General features: G+C 40.8%; 1 protein-coding gene across 1 annotated transcript in view; it reads right to left on the reverse strand.

Annotated features, from left to right (window-relative positions):
• Window positions 1-24049, reverse strand: part of ctnnbl1 (catenin, beta like 1) — a 197079-nt gene that overhangs the window by 39036 nt on the left and 133994 nt on the right. The window contains exons 12-15 of the mRNA XM_078555389.1: window positions 23708-23805; window positions 13062-13142; window positions 10354-10491; window positions 3830-3902 (exon numbers count right to left, since the gene is read on the reverse strand). Coding sequence (XP_078411515.1) covers window positions 3830-3902; window positions 10354-10491; window positions 13062-13142; window positions 23708-23805 — 390 coding nt within the window. The remainder of the gene's footprint in view (window positions 1-3829; window positions 3903-10353; window positions 10492-13061; window positions 13143-23707; window positions 23806-24049) is intronic.

Raw genomic sequence — 24049 nt, forward strand, 5'->3', positions numbered from 1 at the left:
GTCCGAAGTGCTACTTTTCAGAAAAAATGTTAAAACAAGGGATGCCCCGTCAGATGGAAATAAAAGACTCCATTGCACAATTTGACGAAAAGCAGGGAGTTTTCCAGCTGTATCAACACATTTATCCTTCACCCACCAGCACGAAAAACAAATGAACTAATCATTTAGCTTATTACTGAAGCTGAGAATCTAATATTAACTGTATTTGCCTACATAACCACAGTGACTACCCTTCAAAAAGTAACTCATTGTCAGTGAAGCATTTCCCTTTCCCTTCAACAGTGCCCATGGTCCATTACCATTGAATTGCAGGAGGGTTATTTCATAAAGGATGGAATTCTCTTCCTTGTGGTATTCCTTCGATTGGATTGGACTGGCAGAACTCAGTGACGTGCTCAGTTTACATTAGGCAAAGGGAAATAATGTTCAGAGATTTCTGAACTGGTAGTTTATAATCTGCAGCATTATGTGGATGATCTCACACCAGTGGCACTTTGAGACAGCTGTATAAACTAGCAATAAGAAACTTTTCTCCTCTTTCTGTGACTTTGCCTCAAAATGAACATGGGACCAGTTAATTTTTGTGCATGGATTAAAGTTATAGGTCCAAACATAAGCAAAGCAACAAAATATCACCTTGAAATTCAAAAACTCTTTTTAAGAGTGCAATTGGGGAGAGTGTGGCATAGTGACAATGTCACTGGACTAGTAAGGCAAAGGCTCTGGCTAATGCTCTGGGGACATGGGTTCAAAGCCCACCACGGCAGCTGGTGGAATTTAAATTCAATGAATACATCTGGAATTGAAAGCTAGTCTCAAAAATGGTGACCATGACAACTATAATCGATTGTTGTAAAAATCTATCTGGCTCACTAATGTCTTTAAAGGAAGGAAATCTGCCATCCTTACCTGGTCTGGCCTACATGTGATGCCAGGCCACAGCAACATGGTTGACTTTTAACTGCCCTGTGAAATAATTTAGCAAGCCAATCAGGGAAATTAGGGATGGGCAATAAATGTTGACATTGCCAGCGACGTCCACATCCCATGAAAGAATTTTTAAAAATTCTACTGTTTTGATGGCAGATTATATAGATTTCAGAAGCTTTATAAAACTTTGATATTCACTGCTCTTCCATGAACCCACGGAGAAATCTTTAAAAGCTAGCGCACAGAACAAAAATCTTTTGTAAAAAATTTAGCATACAGCCTAAGCTGGCCTTTAAAAAGCCACTATTAAGCAAACATTTTCTGAGCTGACATTCAGAAATCCTTGGCTTCCTATAAATATGGTGCACTGATGTGCACTTGCTCCTTGGAGAGCAGAGCTTCTACTAAAAATGAACCACTTTTGTACTCTAAGAGCTGAATTGGGTCTGCTTTACAGCTGATTTCAACACATTTGTCATGGGAGTGCGTTTCACACAAAGCTGGGAGACGTAATAAAATAAACACAAACTTATTAGGCTGTGAATGTGCAGTTAATGAACCCACAATCTATTATTCTTCAGCTACATCTCAAGCATTATGAACTCCCTCTGGGTCCAACGACTGTCACAGTCACAGGCAAATTAGCCCAAATGTGTGTAATATAAAGCCACAAGTATCTATTTGCATGCAATAATAGTACAAATATTCCAGTAAATAAGTTTACAGAATAGTATACTGTCCCACTGTGGGTTGTTTATGCATGAGTTTTGCTGTGTTTGACAAACCAAAAGTGGCCTTCTCTGAAAGACAATGTTGTGTAAGGGGAAGAAGTCATTTCTGCTTTAATAATCCAATATTAAGGACTTCTTAGAATCGCTTAAGTGAGGGATAAATAATATAGAACATGCATTTATTGAAAAATTAACTACTGTCCCTCCATGTCATTGCGGCAACTGAATTCTGCAATATTCTGAAGGGAAAGGGTACAATTCAGTTCCATTAAACAGGTTTTTTTTTCCAGGAACACCTTTCAGAAACAGAAATATTGCATTCTGTTTCATCTGTGCAGCTCAGCTAAGAGGTTATAGTACAGTGACCATGGTTGGTTGGGAACAGTTTCTAAGAGAAAAATAAAATCATTTTTAAAAATCTAATACACACTGAGGAGACATCACATATATTGTTGTAATTAAAGGTGATTTATATTCTAGTCAACTCAATTTGCTCAATGTCAGATTATGCCAAAATAGAAATTCCACCCATTTTACTTACAAACTAGATGCGCCACTTGCCAATATCAAAATGCAATAATAGGTTTCTGATTACATGGTACCATAACACAAATGAATACCAATACACTGCAGTCCTCGACTAAGCAATCTATATCAATCAATATTCACAAGTTTGCATAGGTTATATGGATTCCACGACAGAAAAGGAAATATATTGCTACTGTTGCTAAATTATTAGACTGCTCATCCTATATCCAGTACTGGATGAGCAGACATTTCCTCCAATTAAGGATCAGGAAGACTGAAGCCATTGTTTTTCGGTCCCTTTTCCAAACTCCATTCTGTAACTACCAACTTCATCCATCTGCCTGGCAACAGTTTGAAATTGAGCCAATCTGTTCACAAATTTCGTGTCACATTTGAACTCAAGATGAGCTTTTGACCTCATAACAATGCCATCACTAAGGCCACCTATTTCCACCTCCAGCCAATCAACTGCTGCTGAAACCTTCATCTAAGCCTTCCTGACCTCTAGATTTGACTATTCTCTATTGACTCTCACAGCTGGTCTCTCACATTCTAGCTTCTGTAAACTAGAAGTCATCCTGCTATCTGCTATCTCAGTATTAAATCACAGCAAGTCCTGTTCACTTATCACCCCTGTGCTCACTGACTTACATTAGTTCTGGGTCAAGCAACGTCTAGGTTTTAAAATTCTCATCTTTGTTTTCAAATCCCTCCGTGGTCTCATCCCTCCCCATCTCTAATCTCCTCTAGTCATCTGACTGTAAAATCCTGCAAATGAAAACTTCACAGAAGATGGGGTCAGCTGAATTTAGATTGAAGACTGAGTGTGCATGCCTTAAACTGCCTGGATTGTTATGCAACTGTATTCACAGAACAAACTGATCTCTTGAAAAACAGTGATAAGCAAAGTTGGTATGGTTCTCATCTACACCGCACTTACAATTAACTCATTCTTGAAAGTACCATTTTCCACACGCATCCACAAGTACAATTAATTAGAAAAGATGTTTCTCTCAAATGGAAAAAAATATTTTAGTTCCTAGAGTTAATTAATATGTTCTGCTTGTTTAATATTAGTGCAGGCAACAAGGCCGCATTCTGGGATTTCATAGTTTAGACAGCATAAGTGAAATACGTTTGCACCACTGTAGAGTCCTACAGAATTAATATAAGGTTGCAAAGAACATCAGAATCAGAACATCTAGATAAAGAGAGATATAAATCAACAACAATGCACACTGACACATGGCTTGCAATGTATGCTGCCATTGAATAATTTGCAATCAACAGTTGTCAACTAACCTGGCATCTGCGCTGCTATTCAAACAATATTGGAACCTTAAGGTTTCAAAGTGAACTGACAAAGCTAATGCAGACAACTCAGGTGAAACATTCAAACATAAGGAGTTAATTAAGTTAGGAACAATGAAAGTCAAGTTGAACATTTTGACCCAACGGATAATAATAAATACGTGAACATTATCAGAGAATGCTACCGAAATAGATAGCATAGGTGAGTTCAGGGGACAATGGATGCATTATTTGTTGAAAAACAGGTAATTGAGTTCAGAGTTGACAAAAAAGAAGGAATGTATTTACAATTAATGGACTTTTCTGTTCTCAAGACATTCTATTCATACCTCTCATGATATGTCTAACCACCTTGGTTGAACCACCTCGCATATTCAGGATCTGGTGCACACGTTGTCGTATCTGAAAATAAATACAAATATAGTCTCAACGCAACATCCCATCAAACCAAAACCGGAATTTACTTCATGTTTGAAGCACTTTTCTCTCAGTTTTCTTCATACTTGCTTACTGAAGAATTGTCATACAGACATGAGCACCCAAGTAAATAATGAAACTTTAAAGAGATGGAGAAGAGGAATGGCAGGTGGAGTGTGGTGGAGGGGGTAATGAAAGAAAACAAGGGCAGGAGAGTCTGGGGGTAAGGGGAGAAGACAGAGTGTTTGGGGTGGCGGGGGGGAGGTGTGGAGAGCACAGGATATGGGTGGGGAGGGGAAAGAGAGGGTACAACTTCAAGCGCTGTTTGAATAAAACCAAAGACTACATCTTGAAAAAGATACTAGTTTAAAAGATTGAGATACTTGCTGGCAAGCTAGTTATGGCATGTACGGACAAGTACTTTTCATGGTCTCTAGTAGTAATGTAGGGCACTGCTAATAACTATGAAGTTTTTTTCCACTTAAAGGTAGCATCTTCATGCTGGTGTACTAATCTTTCTCCATGGCTTAAACCCGCAGGCAGATAATATGCAATATCATAAAAGATCTTATTCATGAGCAACTGCACAAACTATTCATCCAGTGTTTTGCTGCTTTTTTTCCTGCCTGCATTAGTTCCTTCTGACTATTATGGAAGTGAAATAAATTAAAGAAACAATGCATTGTTATATTCACATTCTCTTCCATAGGCTGATATGATGTGGGCTTGGGATTGTAAACTCAAAAATCTAATTATGATGGCCCATGTGCCTTTCAGAAGAAAAAGACCTATATTTTTGTGGGGTGATGGCCCCCTTTAAGAATTAGGATCTGTTTTCTGGTTTAAAAAAAAGCTGGTTCCAGTAAATGATCATGTGGTCAGGTTGCCTGGGAGATAAACAATAGGAAAAAAAAGGGCCAACAAGTTATTTATGGGGTGAGTAGGTTCTTAGGGGCTTAGTTTGAATTTAGAACAAGCTGGAGTGAAGGAAAGATCGGTGTCAGCAGAATTCAGTTGAAATTCTGGGTGTTGGCTCAAAAAGTTAAAACTCTTGTTAGCTGGACTTAACTCACTCCCAACAATGAGTTGAATGTCTGGTATTGCCAAGCTGAGGAGAAAGAGGGATGGAGAGTTTCAGATACAAGTTAAAGAATATTAGAAGCAGGAGAATTCTGACTCAAGGTAGCTATGCTTAAGACGCCAGAGATGCCTATTTTGAATGGGGAATTTGCAACCACAGGATAGCTGGAGATCATCTGAAGAAACAATCTTGCCAGAAGTAAATAGCCCAAGAAATCCTAGCCTATACATGAATTGTTGACAGTAGCCACACTAAGTGGTTAATCTCCCAAGTTTTAATAAGTGTCTGACTTTTCGAGTTTTGAGATGTAAGTCTAATGCGTATAATAAGAAATTGGAGTTAAGACATTTGATTGTAGTATAAGTAATTGCGTTCATTGTATTTTTATTATCTTTAATATAACTGACTATTTTAAGATAGAGTGTGGTTACCATAGTTCACGTTCTTTGATCTTTGTGGAGTAAAATTACTTTGTTTTAAACCATGAACTTGTGGCTTCATTCTTTTAGTAAATACCTGGGTTTTCAGATTCTTAAAAAAAAATACTGGTTTCTATTGAGATCATAACATAACAACCATAATCTTGCTTGGACTTAGCATTAAGTCATTGACAGACACACACACACAACGCTAGCTTTCGTCTTGCTTTGACCTGTTCCTCTTCCTGTTGCCCCACTATCTATAACAGAGAACAAGAAAGTAGTAATTATTTTCCATTCAATAACTCTACTGCCTCAGGCGCCAATCTACTTGCATCTATTCCTCTAATTACCTCTCCTGCCACTGCTCCAAGACACCCTCTTGAATCGGTCCTTGGCCTCCATGTACTCTACTCTAGGCATCCTCCACTGCATCCACATCAGCTCTTGCCACTGAATCTTCAAAAGGAGTAATCCACACTACCTTAGCCTTCTGCCTCAGCTCAAAGGACACCACAGCCCTCAAGTATTGCAATACCTACAAACTTGCGATTCTACTTGAGAATAAAGTCCTCCAATTTCCCCAATCTTCTCTCCTGTGCCTCCTTCCCACAAACATCTGGGGATGGACTACTACCAACCTATTCTATATCACTCTTTAAAATGTCTGTTCTCTTGTAAATAAGGCAACCTCATCCCATTCTCACAATCTCATCCCAAATTAATGCATGAACATCCTGTTCCTTATCAAACTTTGGCTCACAGAGGCCACTCTACCCAGGTGTACATTCCACCATACGTCTAAACACCTGTTGAAAGAAAAATCTACCCCCTCTTTTTCCAACAGCATCTCAAAGTCACAAGTTCCTGTCCTCTGGCACTATATCCACCTTCAAGCAACTGCTGCACTCAACTACTCAATAATTGTTCCCTCTGGTTTGAGGCACTCATTTCTTCCAATTTCTTTGCTGTCTGGCATTTCCACCATTCTCCAAGTACAATTGTAATATCTATCAAGCTGTCAAGAAAATATAATGTCCATAATATTATTGGAAATTATTTTAAAATGGAGTTTAGTGATGTGTGTGTCTGTGTGTGTTTGTTTTAATTGGATTAAAGCCAGCTGGTCTAGAGGCTTTGATGTATAGAAGAGAAGTAGGTTTGAAATGGTAATTAGATAAACTTAGGGAAATAGAAAGTGAGGTGTAAATGGGGTCAATGTGCATTTTTAAATAGACCATTCAAAAGAACGGGTGAAATATTACACCTAACCAGGTGAATCTCAGAAACAATATGTTTATTTTTTTTAAAAGCTTACTAGTAAAAGTGGGTATTATGAAAAGGTTTTATTGTTATAAGATTTAAAGTTAAAAAAACATAGTGACAATGAGAATTTGCATTCAAAGTGGAAAATATGTGTAAAGGTAGAGAAGGCTATTGGTAAAAGGAGGAGGGATTCTAAGATCTAAAGCCTCCATGCTGTAAGCCTTACGTCTGTCTGCAAGGACCTAGAGCTGAAAGAAACTCATTTTGAGTGTGACTGTCCAGGGTGTGCTTTGCCAGGGGTCTGTTTAAATCTATGTGCTTTACTGTTGCCTTACCAGGGGTCTGACGAAGAGTCAGGTTAATTAGGAGATTTTTGTAATTATTATAATATGTATGTGTTTACAATCTCTTATATTAATAAATGCTTAATTTATAAAACTTCTTGAGACTCAGTGGACTTATTACTACTGAATTCAAAGCCTACATCTCAAAGCATACAAACTGCAAAAATGGGGTTATGACAGTTGTTTCAAGTTTCCCTCTGGGATTTGAACAACTCAGCCTTTACCACTGGCTGTGTCATAATAATGGCAGACAGCCACAAGTTGGAATGCATCTGTAAAATGACTGGTCAGATTAAACCAGATCTAGCATTGAACAATCATCTAAATACTGGAATTTCACCATATTGTAAACCTCCTACTATCTAGGATTATCCTGAATGGTAAGGGAAACTCCAACCTCCTCACTGATGAAAAACTTCATATAGTCTCCTTCTTCTGCTCTCTTAATTGTCACCCAACATTAATTGAGGAGTTGATAGATTTATTTGCCTCAAAAATTGGGACAATCTGCTCAGCTGCCTTCTCCCATATCATGGACTATCCCCAGCACAATCCCTTCATACTTTTTCTGATCCTTACCACTCAAAAGCTTCTCACCTGTCACAGCAGAGCTCAGTGTATCTACCCTCTCTACAACCAGCACTGGAGAGTGCTCCATCTTGGTTCCATTCTATTTGTCTTCACAAAGGTCTGGCAAACGGGGTACACTGTGGGAAAACATGAGGTTGTCCATTCTGGCAGGACAAGTAAAGAGGCATATTATCTAAATAGTGAGAGAATGCAGAGCTCTGAGGTGCAGAGGGATCTGTGTGTCCTAGTGCATGAATCGCAAAACATTAGTATACAGGTGCAACAAATAATTAGCAAAGCTAACAGAATGTTATTGTTTATTGCAAGGGGAATTGAATACAAGAGTAGGGAGGTTATGCTTCAGTTATACAGAGCATTGGTGAGACCACATCTGGAGTACTGTGTACAGTACTGGTCTCCTTATTTAAGGAAAGATATAAATGCATTGGAGGCAGTTCAGAGGAGGTTTACTTGATTAATACCTGGAATGGGTGGGCTGTGTTATGAGGGAAGGCTGGACAGGCTAGACTTGTATCCGCTGGCAGTTTAGCAGAGTAAGAAGAAACTTGATTGAAACATACAAGGTCCTGAGGGGACTTGACAGGGTGAATGTGGAAAGGATGGTTCCTCTTGTGGGTGAATCTAGAACTCGGGGTCACTATTTCAATATAAGGAGTTGCCCATTAAGGGCAGAGATAAGGAAAAATGTTTTTTCTCAGAGGGTTGAGATACTTTGGAATTCTCCTCCTCAAAAGGTGGTTTAGACCGAGTCCTTGAATATCTTGTCGGCAGAGGTAGATAGATTCTTTTTGTTTCAGAATTCCAGCATCCGCAGTATTTTGCTTATATTGTAAATAGATTCTTATTAGGGGTAGGCAGGAATGTGGAGTTGAAGTTAAAATCAGATCAGCCATAATCTTATTGAATGGTGGAGCAGTCTTGAGGGGTTGAGAGGCCTACTCCTGCTCCTAATTCGTATGTATGTTCGTAAAACCTCTCTTTCAATACTACTTCCTCCAACTTCAGAATATTCATGTTGGGTGTATCACAAGGCGTCATCCTCCACAGCCCCACCTCCACTGCTTTTCCTTCTCTACATGTTGACAATTATTTGTAAGCATTAGACATCTTTGACATTGATACTGATGACACCCAGTTGTAACTCCCTGCTACTACCTTTACTTCTTGGCCACTACTGTGCTGTTTGACTGATTGGCTGACATCAACTGAATTAGTAAGAATTTCATTCAACTCAACAATGCAAAACTAAAGTCATCTCAGTCCATCTCCCAACAAACTCTGCATCTTACCCATGGATCCATCCCTCTTTCCAACCATCCGAAGGTTGGGTATTTAACACAATGTACGAGCAGCTGATTAAATGAATGAATGGTGACATTAGCATGCGCAATTCTCATTCACTTAGCGATTGTGTCTTGCCCTTATTTAATATAATTGACATACTCTGGCTCCAGAGTTTGAAGCAACTGGATTAATGGAGGACCTTTCCTTTAGTCTAGTTTTTTCCAACTCTGAAACCAGAATATTTGTGGTTGTGCATTTTGACAGATGCTGACAGGAGAAAAATGGAAACTGGGGAGACAAATGCACTTGAAATGGGGTGAGTGCCCGAGAAGTTGTAAAACTTTATAAATCTCACTTATTATCGGAGGAGTGAATGAATGACCACATTTATCCTTTATAAGGCTCAGTCTTCAAACAGACAAACTCATTATAATATGCAAACCATGAGCATTAGCCACAAAGCAAGCTATTTTAGGATATTAATTTCACAGTCTGAAGAACAATTTCAATTCTGGACAAACTAAATATTGTTGTTTTGTGCCTAGTAGGTATCTACAAAGTTCACCTGACAGCATTTTCATTTTCAGTCAACATAGCTCACTTCAGCCGGCGCTACCACTGGGCGATCTAGGACTTGCCGAGGACGGCATGATTTGGGGTGCGGCAAAAAAAGCTGCCAGTTTTTAAGTAAAAAAGATCAGAACTGAAACAAATCAGTCCCATAATTCTCATCAACAACCAAGGGGAAAGAAACTCCAATTCCCATCACCATGACACATTGCCACACAGTGACATCACATCCAGCGCAGCACTGCTCAAATTAAACCAAAAAAAGTCAGGAGGACTCTGATTGGCTGGGATTTTGGTGGGCTGCGATGGGATTCGTGGGGGTTGAATTTCATTGCTGGATCAGGTGAACGTAACAAGTGTTAGTCCGACTGCAATGGGTGCAAGTGGGGGTTCCGATCGGGTCAGTGATTAGTTTTTAAGATTTACTGCAAATGTTTTTGCATTATTTCTACTAATGACTGTGACTGGAAGTTAAACAGCAGATATTGAACTCACAGCCCACTTGTTGTTTGGGTATTCACACAGTTGGGTGTTTTGAGTTCCCAATGTGGAGATGGTGAATGCCCACGTTAACCTGCTCCCTAAGCCCACCCCTGGGCTTCTGTGACTTGCTTCCCCTTAGAATCCCCTCGCGCCTTGTTGCTGGCTTTTCATTATGCCAGTTCTGCCTATGTCTCTTGGAACATGGGGAGGGCGTCAGGCTGAAGGTTCAACTAGGGCAGCAAATACCCCTTGCCATCCTGCTCAGTTGTGAAACATTGATCACAATTGATTATTACTATCAGTCTGACAGAAAATATTTAAAAATAAAGAATGCATACATCACACAGGTGGATGTATTTGAACAAGAAGAATTCATAATGAGTGGATTCTTAAATCACCTGAGGGATACTAGCATTGCAGCTCTCCACCATAATGTAGCAAACCAGCTGAAGGACAAAGAGGCCGGCATCCAAGCGCCTCAGATAAAATTCATCTTCCATATCATCATCAATTATTTCCCCTTGACGGACCATATCCTAAAAGGAACATACATCGCAAGTTTTTAGGATAAATACTGTTAAACATTTTCAATTGCATCAAATATAAATGCGTCATTCACCGCTTAAGATGGTGATAAACCAGGAAGGCAAAAGTCAAAATAAATGATTTATGGCATGTAGACTATTTCAAGGTTCAAGTAAAAAAGCATCAGTTCTCAATACAAACTGTATTCAACAATACACGGTGTGCTGCAAAAAACAGAATGAGTTCCGAGCACTTTCACAGTCTGCAATTTGTGAAATGGAAGGTGCCCTCTTTCGATTTAAAAAAATATTATCTGTAATCCAGTATATATAGTTAAATTGCATGACCTTAGCTTGGTTCCACAGTAATAATTAATGCACTTCAAAAGTAATTATTGGTTGTGAAACACTCTGGGATTTTGACAGAATACCATAATACCCTAATTAAATGTAATAACTTCTTTACGTTTGACAATTTTACAGCTAATAAGGCATTCAAGAAATTAGACAAATTGCACACTTTTTAAGTGAATAGTGAATTAAGTTACTCCAAATTGTTCATTTTAACAGATATACATGCATTTATTAATCTCCATGTATTTATCATATGCTTTGATTAAAAATTGACATGGTAGAAGCACCTTAAAATTAACTTGCGGAAAAAGTTGCCAAAACGTCTAAAATTTAAGTTTTTCTCCATGAGCACCTAAATGAAGTAGAGTGTGTGATGATGTCATGCTGCACTTGCATATTCTTCCCTGTAAGAAAACTGGTTAATTATTATGATCAGTAGATTCCTTTCCACTTAATAAAAAGGTCTGTGGTGCTGCATCTAGTATAGAACTGAATCATAAGGTCGTAAACTTGGTGGGCAATTTCAAATGGATTAAAAGCAATTAAATAGTTCACCAATTTAACAGAAAATATTTAAAATTGAATAATAGAACCCTTCTTGTTTTCAATGTAATTTTTGAATCACATCCATCATGTTCTAAGTGAAATTACTGACGGTCGACATGGAACCCACAGGAACTTATGTTGAAATGTGTGTTTCAAACCGTCCTGAGAGAGATCAACAAGGTGGTGGAACCATTCGAAAAAGACATTACCTTTAAGAAGAAGTACTACCCTCATGACTGAAATTTGCTCAAGACTTTTAATTGATGCTGTACTTCTAATACAATATATTTAGTGAGTTGAAGTTTATATTTAGTGAGCTGAAGTTTATAATCTTATCTTTAGGTGACAGGGTTATCAGTGGAACTGTCTTGTAAGAAATTCCATGAAAGCAATCTGCAGATTCTCACATCCAAAAAAGCTCTGGGCACATTTGACAACATCATGTGGTCCATTACTGAACCACACAGACCAGAAAGATTCCAAGCTTCGAACGTTGACCAATTAGCTGTTTGCAGCTGAGCTTTGACAGTACAGTTTAGGATTTTAGACCACTAATAAACTCTAACCTTGTAACTTGCTCCACGATATCAATTATTTGATCTTGATTGTATTTTAATTTTGTCTAATGGAAGTAGTTCAGAACAGTTTATATTTATGACAGATCTAATTTGCAACTTACTCCAAGCCTCACATTGGGAATTTCCTGGCCAATTTCAAGAAACTAATGCTAAAGTAGAATTGCAGTCCTCTCTTTTAAAAAACTAAAATATTTATTACGCCACAGAAGATGACAAAGGACGGGACAGGTGACTGTGAAAGCACAGTTGGGAGGGGTGTTCTCTCTCTCACACAATATTTTCCTCCCCAAATTAAACACCCATTTGCACCTAATACCAGTTATCTTCAGTTTATTAATTTTGCTCCCCTTGCAGATCTTCTCCCTTGGGTCTTCAGTTACACTCTGAGTTGCTCTTCTAATGTGGTTTTATGGTGTTGAGGAGCTTTATTCACTAGTTTGTAAGTTAAAATCCACACCAGCCTGAGTTTTAAACCAGAGATATCTTGAAAGTTTACTGCCAGCTAGATTCTTGGTATTCTTTAACAGCACTTATGTTCCCTAGTTTGGTGCCTACAGATTAGCAATCAGGTTTGTTCAAATTATTGTGCTCCATTTTTGCAAAGGGAGGCCAGTGCAGTTCTGTACCTCAGCAATTTGTTGGTTGGACAGTCCAAAAGGCACATGTTTGACAGAGTACTAGGTGTGTTCTCCAGAGGCTTTCCTTCTCCTGTAGACTTTCCTTTGCGACTTACTTCATTTGATTCCATGCTCACCTTCATTAAGAAGACAAGAACTGCAGCTCCTGTCACACACAATGAATATTCAATTCTCTCTTCAGTAATGTAAAAGTCAGGATTGAATGGGTATCCCTGAATATTAGTTATGAATAAAATAATTTTGTACAATTCCTTCCCACAGTTCTATACATTCAATTATGAAAAAAATTCAATATTAAGTGAAATGCCATCTTCAATCCCCAAATCTCCCCCTAAAGTGAAAATCTCATTTCATAAGGTTGTGTGTTCACAGAATCAAATTCAATCAGCAAGCCACTATGCCAGATGTTAACATGAGAGTTTGCAAGAGACAAAGCAAGACTGTCGGCTGACTAAATGATGCATACATGTTTTTCTCCTTCAATCTTCTTGTCAGCCACCTGCACAGCTTCCAGGTACTTAAAGTGCAGCTCCATCAGTCGGTCGACCTGTAAGAAACACAAATAGCCATCAATTGAGGACCACATAAAGCCTGCAATTTGCATGAAGCCAATCAACTAGCTTCTTCTGAGCACTCACGGCTAAACGAAGCCTATATTATAGAAAACAATCACATCTTAAGGCTTGGAATTTATTGCAGCAGTGTAGTCAGTGGTAGTATCACTCACTAGCAGGAATACTATATAGCAGTGTTCAAATCACAGGTCAGTTTTAGCTTTACATACTAAACAGCGCAACATAATGCAATAACAGCAAGTGGTGTAATAAAGTTAATCCGGAACCTAGCACAGCCCTACAAACCATATACAATCACCTAGGAAGCTTTGTAGTCATGGCATCAGTTACTAACAAATCACTAAATTTATCAAAACCAGGACTGTAGTTGATCAGTGAGGTATTCTCGATGGTTTTACTAATCAGCGGCCTTTTAGTGAATGGTTGGGAGAAGGGAAGAGAATACAGGGGCACTGGGGGGTTTCTTGACTATGGAGTCAATGAACTTCTTGCAGCATGACAGTCGGTTTCATCTTTATGACTGATTCAATACCAGTGTGCATATATTTGAAATAACACATGAATATTCAATTGATGATATGAATTCACGTTTGTCATATAAATCACATTTGTTTCTGTGACTCCCCATAGAGTATTGCACTGCACAGAGATGATGCAAAACCTACACATAAATTTAGAAATGAAAGGTTCTCTGGCAAGAACATGCCCAAGCTATTACACACTTTTGAAAAAAAAACTAGCAGCATAAAAATGACAGTCATTACTAGAATTAAATACTTTTTAAAAACATTAGACAGGAATGTTACATTAGTAGTGGGACTGGGCATTGAATCAATTAAGTATAAATATTTTCTATAACACCCTAATGTAAATTTTATTATACCTGTGCAACTACATTTTCAACAATGCACTGTTATATCAGCATAAATAATATTTTCAATATATTTCAAAATATAGTGCAATTGCCTTGCATATGAACCTAACAAAGGCAGTTAAAGGCTTTTTCCCTTTGGTTTCTACACAATTCACAATTTGCTCAATTTATCTTTCATTTCTTTTTGTAATATGCTGCATGAATCTTCTTTTTTAAAGAAACAAATCTTTCAAGGATGAAAAGCAGCAGGATGATGAGGGAGAGACCCATTTCAATGTAGGAGTCTTCTTCAATAAGCAGTATTTATAAATATAGGAAAAAGGCATAAACAGAGAAGTCATAAAAGCATTGCAGTTGAAATAAATATCCCTCAATGGCAGTCAAAGGTGCAAACACCTTCCTTGTTTTCACTTAGTGTCTACAGATATTGCCACTTGGGATATAACTGCAATAAATTCATAAATAACATAGCAAGGGTATGCTGATTGGAATGGTCAAAATGGATGCCCTTATCTAACATTAATTACACGGATTAAAACTGAGATAGTCAACCATTAGATACAAATTGAAATTAAATCCAATTTTTAAATGGAAGCAATGAGGTAAAATACAGGTGTTGAAAGTTTTCTTGCAATTCATCAAAATCAAAACTTCCTTGTTTATGAGAAAACTTTTTTTTTGTTAAAGTACGCAAGAGGGGCCTGGGGAATAAAATCACGCATTTAACTTCTTTAATAAGCAGTAGACATCTATTTTCCACAAATACACATTTTTCAACATCTGAAAGGTGGATGAGGTCAATTCCCACCCTACTGAGTACTGTATCTGTGGAGATGAGCCAAGTGTTCCTTTTACTTTTTAATTAAACATCCCCCCCCTCCACCACTAACATTGATCCTTATTCATCCAACACTGAAGGTACCTTAAAATACCCTTTTCCATTTGATTTCATTAAGGTGACCTATTTTTAAGACAGCAAGGATTTGTCAATCTCAACCAAAATAGCCAACGTGCTGTACTGCTTTGAATAGCACAAGTTGTTCATACTCCATTACCTGTTGACAGATTATAACCTAGTTTTAAGTACAAGTAGAAATAGCACTGTAGAAAAACAAACTTTTTGTAACAAACTCACTTACAAACCACATAGGAGAACATTTTTCATGCAGCAGAAGCAGTATATTGTTGGGATGGCACTATATATTGAAAATGTAGTTGCCTAGACTGAGTACGTGTTTTGCTATAAAATGTCACTATCATAAGATTCTAGCGTTTCATTGAATCATTGTCCTGCCAAGTCATTGATACATTTAGTGGCATTTATCCATCACATGAGCAGTAGCCCTAGCCTCATGTCGCCGACCTACGTCCATACCTCTACTTCCTTTTTCTTTCAATACTAATCTAAGTTTCTTAATGATGGTATGGTCACCACATCAATCACAACCCTCCCTAACAAGGTTTCTCCTGCTCTATCCCAAATCTGTGTCCCCCTCATTCTAGACTACCTAATCACTGGAAATAGTCTGCTTTTAACTACTTTATCCTACCCTTTCCTAATTTTACATACCTCCATCAAATTATCCGGTAATCTGCTCTGTTCTAACAAAGACAGCCCAAATATTTCAAGTTGTTCTTCATATTCAGGTTCAAATTCTGGAAAGGTCCCATCAGATTGGAAAATAGCAAGTATAACTCCTCTATTCAAGAAAGGAGGGAGACAGGAAGCAGGAAACTACAGGCCAGTTAACCTCACTTCTGTCATAGGAAAAATGCTCAAATCTATTATTAAAGAGGTTACAGTAGGGCACTTAGAAAATCTTAATGCAATCAAGCAGAGTCAACATGCTTTTGGAAATTTACTAGAGACCTTTGAGGAAGTAACAAGCAGTGTGAACCTGTGGATGTGCTGTACTTGGATTTCCAAAGCCATTTGACAAGGTGCCACATCAAAGGTTACTACATAAAATGAGAGCTCATGGTGTAGGGGGTAACATATTAGCATGGATAAAGGATTGGTTAACTACCAGGAAACAGAGTAGGGATAAATGGGTCATTTTCGGATTGGCAGGATGTGACCAGTGGAGTGCCACAGGGTCTCAACTATTTACAATCTATATCAATGACTTGGAAGAAAGACCAAAGGTATGGTTGCTAATTTGCTGATGACACAAAGATAGGTAGGGAAAAGTAGGTTGTGAAGAGAACATAAGGAATCTGCAATGGGATATAGATAGGGTAAGTGAGTGGGTAAAAATTTGGCAGATGGCACGTAATGTGGGAAAATGCAAACTTGTCCACTTTGGCAAGGAGAATAGAAAACCAGTATACTATTTAAATGGAGAGACACTGCAGAGCTCTGTGGTACAAAGGGATCTGGATCCTGGCACATGAATCACAAAAAGTTAGTATGCAGGTACAACAATTGATTAGGAAGGCAATGGAATGTTGTCATGTTTGGCAAAGGGGAATTAAATATAAAAGTAGGGAAGTTGTGCTACAGTTGTGTACAGGGCATTGGTGAGATCAGATCTGAGTACTGTATACAGTTTATGGTTTCCTTACTTAAGAAAGGATATACTTACATTAGATGCAAATGCAGAGAAGGCTCACTCAAATGATTAACGGGATGAAGGGGTTGCCTTATGAGGAAAGGTTGGGTAGGTTGGGTCTGTATCCATTGGAGTTTAGAAGAACGAGAGATGATCTTATTAAAACATACAAGATCCTGAGGGGACTTAACAGGGTGAATGCTGAAAGGATATTTCCCTTTACAGGAGGGACAAGAACTAGGAGACATAAACTAGGGCCTCCCATTTAAGTTGGAGATGAGGGGAAATTTTTCTCTGAGGGTCATTAGTCTGTGGAATTCTCTTACCCAGAGAGCAGTGGAGGCAGGGTCATTGAATATTTTTGAGGCTGACTTAGATAAATTCTTGACTGACAAAAGAGTCAAAGGCTCCAGGGACTAGACAGGGTAGTACAGGCCACAATCATATCAGCCATGCTTATCAAATGGTGGTGCAGGCTCGAGGGGCTGAATGGTCTACCCCTGCTCCTAATTCGTACATTTATCAGCATATCGCAAACCAAACATCATAATGAATCTGTGCTGTACCCACTCTAGTGCTTCAATATCCTTCCTATAGTGTGAAGCCCAAGATCGTGCACAGTACTCAAACTGTTTTATACAGAAAAACTGTAACAGGTCAGCTTTTGCACTCTATGATTCTTACAATGAAAGCCAATGGGTGGAATTTGCCCAAATTGCGGTAGCGGATGGGTAAAACGATGTTTTACCTGCTGGTCGCAATGGCAGGTTTTCACACCGCATCATCCCGAACCCGCCTCATTATTTATGGACTCCTGGGAAATACGCCGTTTCCATGACGGGTGGGCACTCATTTGCCTGCCTGCTGTCACCCTGCCACTTCATCACGCCGGGCGCCATATTTAAAGTCCACAAGCACACATCTCAGTGCTTCCAGTTCACCACTGTTGCACGTAAGACATGGCCCGGAAACTGAAGAAGACTGCAACCCTCCCCGGTTCAATGACAGGTCTCTCGAGCGACCATTGGATGTCGTGGAGGCCCGCCGAGATGTCCTCTACCCCCGCTCTGGTTGCGGATGGGCAGCAATGTGGCCAATCTGGCTTGGAAGGCGGTGGCTGTGATGGTCAGCACCAACGCCCTTTAGAAGAGGACAGCCATTCAGTGCCACAAGAGAATGAATGATCTCCTCCGTTCCACCAGGGTAAGACAGTCTTTTCATCATTCTTAACACACACTCAAACCCAGCATACATCCACAGGGCCCTCATTCACTGTCAGTTCAAGGGACATCGCCACTCACTCTCTTGCACTCACCGTCATTGTCCTCATCGCATCCATGGGACCGCTCAACACCCACAAGGGCCAGGCATACTTGTCATCTGGCCTGGCAGGCATCCTGCTTACACTTTCTCCATTTCTATCCATGCAGGACAAACTGGCAAACAAAAAGGCAGAGAGGTCGCAGACCAGTAGTGGATTGCCCAAAATCAAGGTCCTCGTGGACTTTGAAAACAGAGCCGTGTAGCTCCGATGAGGATCTGGACTGGTTCTAGTGCTGACTGCTCTACCAAATAAGGATCCAGCAGTGCAACATCCATCAGACAACCATGCCATGAGTGATGTGTCCTCTTTCACAGGCCACTGCCATGCAATAATTATCTCTCCTTTCTTTCGCAGGCATATCTGCCAAATAGCTGGCGAAGTCCATGACCCAGGGCCTCCAATCAAGCCATGAAGAAACCTCTGAAAAGGAATCTGGAGATACTGTCCCTGAAGTCCCATCGCAGCGCTCACCCAAGGCCTCCACCAGCGCAGAGAGACACACCTCAGTGGGACTTAGTTTTAGAGTAGGTCTCGGGATCACAATCTGGTGAGCACATTGCACTGTCTGATCCACAGCAGGTGGCGACAGGGATTTCTTAGGCATCCGGCAACTTGGAGGACGGCTGGAGGCCAGAACGTTGCTTAGTCCGAGTCAGATGATGAGCCTCTAGACTCGGTCATGTCACAGTTGCTGGAGCTGCAAAGGTAAGCTCGGGAACATCAGGAAGAGATGTCCGCTGCACTCCTTAGATTGCAAGGCACGATGGAGGAGTCTGTCTGCCTTCAGCCTGAGGCGATAGCACTGGTATGCCAACGCATCGATGTCAATGCTGGTAGGATGGCGGCCACCATGGAGACCTTGATCCAGGACTTTGCTCCTGCACTGCTGCTCGGGCTCAACTCCATCGCTGATGCTACAGGTGGCCTCCAACAATGTGTATGGGAGAGGGCTGCCTGACAGCTCGATCTCACTCCAGCTACCCCTGCTCCTCAAGGAGTCAGCCTGAAGCCCCCGAGGACCCATAGGGAGGAGGATCCGCTGGTGCGCACTCCGGGCCCATCCGCCCAGGTGACTCCGGGAGTATCCAGCCCATCCAACTCCCATCTTCCTGTGACCTCAGCAGCTCCAACTCCACAGGTTGAGGAGGGTGCCACTGCCACACAGCACGACACGGAAAGTAGGCCGGGGCCCTCCAAGTCTTGGCCCTCCAGAGGACGCCTGCCAAAGTCATCACAGGCAGACTTCGCAGTCAGCAGGCTGCCTCTATCTCCACTGTGGATGTCCAGGGAGCACCGGGTTAGGACGGTTAAGAATTAGTTGCACAGCCTGGGCAAGGGTGTTAATCACTTATACATACTGTTCACTGTTGTCACTAAACTCCCAAGAATGTCTCCCTGCCTATGGCTCCTTGTTTTGATGAGCAGTGTTCTTGTCACTCAGATGTGAAGCCTTTCTGCACAAGGTAAAGGCAGGTGTCTCAGTCCAGGGCCTCTTCCCTCTGCTCCATGCAGCCTTCAGACCAAACTGATGGTCCAGCCTCACACTCCCTGGAGACATTACAGATGCCTGCACCCAGCGGTTCTTGTCATTGCTGTCAGAATGTAATCGGCCAATGCCACAGAGTTCTTTCATTCTCTCAGCGTGCTCTCAGCACCTTTATGGAAGAGCTGGCCCTCAATTCTTCAGCATCTGTGACTACTGATGCCGTGCTCTAGCTCCTGAAGGGCTCAGGTGCTGAAGGTAGATAAAGCATCAGATGCTTCTAAACATAAGAACATTAGAAATAGGAGGAGTAGGCCATTCGGCCCCTCAAGCCTGCCCCGCCATTCAATAAGATCATGACTAATTTGCCCCAGGCCTCAACACCTCTTTCGCTCCAGCTCCTCCTAGCCCTCAACTCCCTAACATTTTAAAAATCTATCTACCTCCTCTTCAAATACTGTGATCTAGCCTCCACAACTCTGAGGCAAAGAATTCCAGACATTCAATACCCTCAAAGAAATTCCTTCGCAACTCAGTTTTAAATGAGTGCCCCTTATTCTGTAACTACATCCCCTAGTTCGAGATGCCCCCACTAGTGGAAACATCATTTCAACATCTACACCCTGTCAAATCCCCTCAGAATCTTGTACTTTTCAATAAGATCACCCCCCATTCTTCTAAATTCTAATGAAGGCCTAACCTGTTTAGCCTAAAGTTGCATTGCCACCTCTCTATGATGCGGCCCTGATCACAGAGCGCAAGTGAGCTGCCCTTGGCCAGGCAGGAGATAGACATTCTCAGAGGCTGTGTGAAAATTTATGGAGTGTCCTCACTGTATGTCGTCATCATCCTCCTACAATCGAGCGACTATTAGGGCCTCCACTGCTTCTCCGTGCCAGGAGCATTCTCACAGAGAGTGTTTGTGCTGCCATAAGCCAGGCTGGAGTCAAAAGTGCTCAAGTCCAATGTGAGGAACTATGGGGCTACCTCACTGCATGTTGTCATCATCCTCCACAAATCTGGCAGCTATGAGGGTCTCCCGAGTGCACCTGCCTTGTCTAGCCAGTGCAAGGGCCTCATCCCCGTCGGCGCCCTCCTCATTTGAGGAAATATGCAGCTCCTCCATTCACCTCCTCAGCAACCTTATCTCCCCGTTGGAGCGCCAGGTTGTAAAGGGCGCAGCAGACGATGGCGATGCGTGATACCCTCTGCGGACTGTATTGCAGGGCTCCACCAGATCGGTCCAGGCACCGGAACTTCATCTTCAGCATCCTGATGGTCGGCTCTACCAAGGTGCAAGCTGCAGTATGAGCCTCATTATACTGTCGCTCTGCTGCAGTCTGCGACCACTGCATGGGTGTCATCAGGCACGGTCTTCTGCAGGTAGCCCTTGTCCCCGAGGAGCCATCCTTGCAGCTTTTGTGGACCCTGGAAGACTCCAGGGATCTGTGACCGACTGAGGATGTAGGCGTCGTGCACACTCCCTGGAAAGCGTGTGCACACCTGTAGGTTGCATTTCTGGTGGTTGCACACTATCTGGACATTCAGTGATTGGGAGCTCTTGCGGTTGATATAGACCACCGTGTGTTGCGACGGAGATCTGAGCACCACATCAGTAATCAGCAATAAATCACACCCTGCACCTGTGGGAAACCCGAGATCTGGGAAAATCCATGGCTCTTGCGTCCTGGCTGTCCTGGTCCTGAGCAAAATGCACAAAGTTGTGTGCCCTCGAGAAGATGGCATCCATGACCTCATGAATGCATTGTGGGTGGAGGCTTGAGATATCCCACAAAGGTCACGTGTGGAGCCCTGAAATGAGTCACTGGCATAGAAATTGAGCACTGTGGTCACTTTCACAGCCACTGGCGCTCAATTTCAATGCCAGTCCCCATGGCACCAAATCCTGCAGTAACTGGCAGATAGATGTGAGCAACCAGTTTCCTAGACATTTGCAGTCTTTGGTGACACTGGTTCTCGGTCATCTGCAGTGTGAAAAGCAGTACCTATAGACCCTGGCCTGCGATGGCTCGCTGTGGCTCTTAAACGGCTTCTTCCTGAGGCTGATGCCGCTGTCTCTGCACAGCTAGGAGCCTCAGTCGCTCTCTCCTCCGCCTTCTTCGCGCTCTGTAGGCCATCAGGAATACAGCTATTTCACCATGCTCCTTGAAGGTAATAATCTCGGTTATTGCTAAGCCATGTGCAAATTGGCATAGAAGCAGACAGATTAGGACAATTGACACATAGCAAAAGGGTTTGTGTGGGAAAGAGGAGTTCCTTTTCATGGGACACACTGGAGTTCTGGGTCAGGAAGGAGCAGTACCGAGGGGCCAGGCTTCATGCGAATGGGGATGAGGCCTGTGCCCTCGTGGAAAGGGCAATATGAAGCTGGCAAAGGCTTTAAAGTAGCAAAGCTAATAACAAATAACAAGAATCTAAAAAAAAGATAATTAAACAAATTGAAAGAAAATCTTATTTAAAATGAATTAAAACATCTGTACAGCAATGCACACAGTGTACTAATAAAACATGTGAAATGGAGGTGTTGGGAGGAACTAGACACAGTGGGGATCATTGAGACATAGCTACAGAGAAATCAGGAATCTGAATTAAGCACTGTAGGGTATAACATTTTTAGTAAAGAGAGTGAAAAGGGGGAGGTGGAGTAGCTGTACTTATTCGGAATAACATATTGGCAGTAGAAAAAAAGGATACAGCTATCACGAAAACAAAAGTAGAATCCATATGGATAAGAGATTGAAGACACAAGATCAATCACACTAATAGGTGGAGTCTACAGGTCAGGAAGGGAAATGGAGGAAGAAATATGCAGACAAATCAGCGAATTCAGAAAAAAAGGGGGATTTCAGCTACCCTGATATTAATTGGGCAGAAGAGGCAGGGAATGGCAGAATGGGATGGAGTTCATACAATATGCACAGGTCTCTTTTCTAACCCAATATGCAAGATGTCCAACAACGATTTCACTTTTGGATCTAGCGATGGAGAATGAACCAAAGCTGATAAGAGAAGTAAAAGTAGGGAACATTTAGGCAATAGTGACCATAATATAACGTGCTTTAAGATGATTAATAGAGAAAGTTATAAAGCTGATTTTAAGCGTCTGAGAATAGAACTTAGGAAAATAAAATGGGCAACAATATTGGCAAATAATGATGTAGAACAACAATGGGAAACATGTAAAACGGTGTTCGGAGTGCAGGGAAATCATATTACACGAAAAGGAAACAAATTAAGCACACCAGTGGGACTCCATGGATAAATAAAGACAATATTCTTAACCCTCAGTTGTTTCTTTAAGTACGCAGACTGCAGAGGAGCGTAAACTAAGGGAGAATATAAAGAGATTAGGAGGGAAATCAGAAAAACAAATTAGGAAGGCAAAGAGGAACTCTGCAGCTAAATTATCAGGAAACATTAAACAAAATAGTAAAATGTTTTACAGGCACATCAATAAAAAGGGTCAATGAAAACAGGACCATTAAGAGAAAAGCAGGAAACTACCACAGCTAATGACAGAAAGATGGCAAAAATATTAAATATTTATTTCACTTTGGTATTTACTAGTGAGACAGAACCACTAGACATGACATTGAATGATAAGATAAGATGAGTAATTAGATAAGTCCATACAAACTAAAAAAGGGATGTATTGAATAAACTTTAGCACTAGAAGGGTCAATTCTGCCCAGTGGATAATATATAAGCTTTTAAAAAAATTCTTTCATGGGATATGGGCATCGCCAGCAAGGTCAGCATTTGTTGCGCATTCTTAATTGCCCTTGTACTGAGTGGCTTGCTATGCCAGTTCAGAGGGCAAGTTAAGAGTCAACCACATTGCTATGGATCTGGAGTCACATGTAGGCCACATGGCCGTTTTCTTCCCCTAAAGGACATTAGTGAACCAGATGGATTTTTATGACAATTGTTGATAATTTCTTGGCGCCCAAAGAGACTAGCTTTCAATTACAGATTTTATTTGAAGTATATTAGCTTGTACAGTTCCCCCTTCATGCCTTGCAGCACAGACAGTAACTGGACACAATTACCCTCTTCAGACACTTGAGTCTGTGGATGTTTGTGGGCATGAACATAATAGCAATTCAATGTAGTTCAGTGTGGCCTCAAAGCAAATATAACCAAGATTGCAGTCTATAACTTACAATTAACAGGGACAAGAAAAAATTGCACAATTTCAAGCCTAACTATTAGATACAGGCAGACTCATTGTAAATTCTATCCAGCTATTACTAACGAGGAAGTAACAGAAAAGACAGGATTACCTTTTCACAATCATTTTCAGTGAATTTGTTAAGTAGCCGAGTTCGCTGCTGGCCCTTCAAATTTCGCAGCATGGAAGACAGAATTGAACAAACGTGCTCTACAGAAAACAAATGCAGCTAGTTACTCTTTAGTATTATAAAATTGGAAAACTACTTATACTTAGGCATATAAACAATTGGAAAATTCCAAATACAACTGAGGAATGTACTTTATTGAAACACAACTGATGGCACTTCCTCTGTTGCTTTTGGTAGATTACAAGTGTTGTAAATAAAACAAATTAGGAATATGCCCCATGTAGCAAATCTGAATAAAGGTGTTTAGAAACAACTCTCAAGTTT

The sequence above is a fragment of the Cetorhinus maximus genome, chromosome 13, assembly GCF_964194155.1.
Source record: "Cetorhinus maximus chromosome 13, sCetMax3.hap1.1, whole genome shotgun sequence".
In the NCBI taxonomy this organism is placed as follows: domain Eukaryota; kingdom Metazoa; phylum Chordata; class Chondrichthyes; order Lamniformes; family Cetorhinidae; genus Cetorhinus; species Cetorhinus maximus.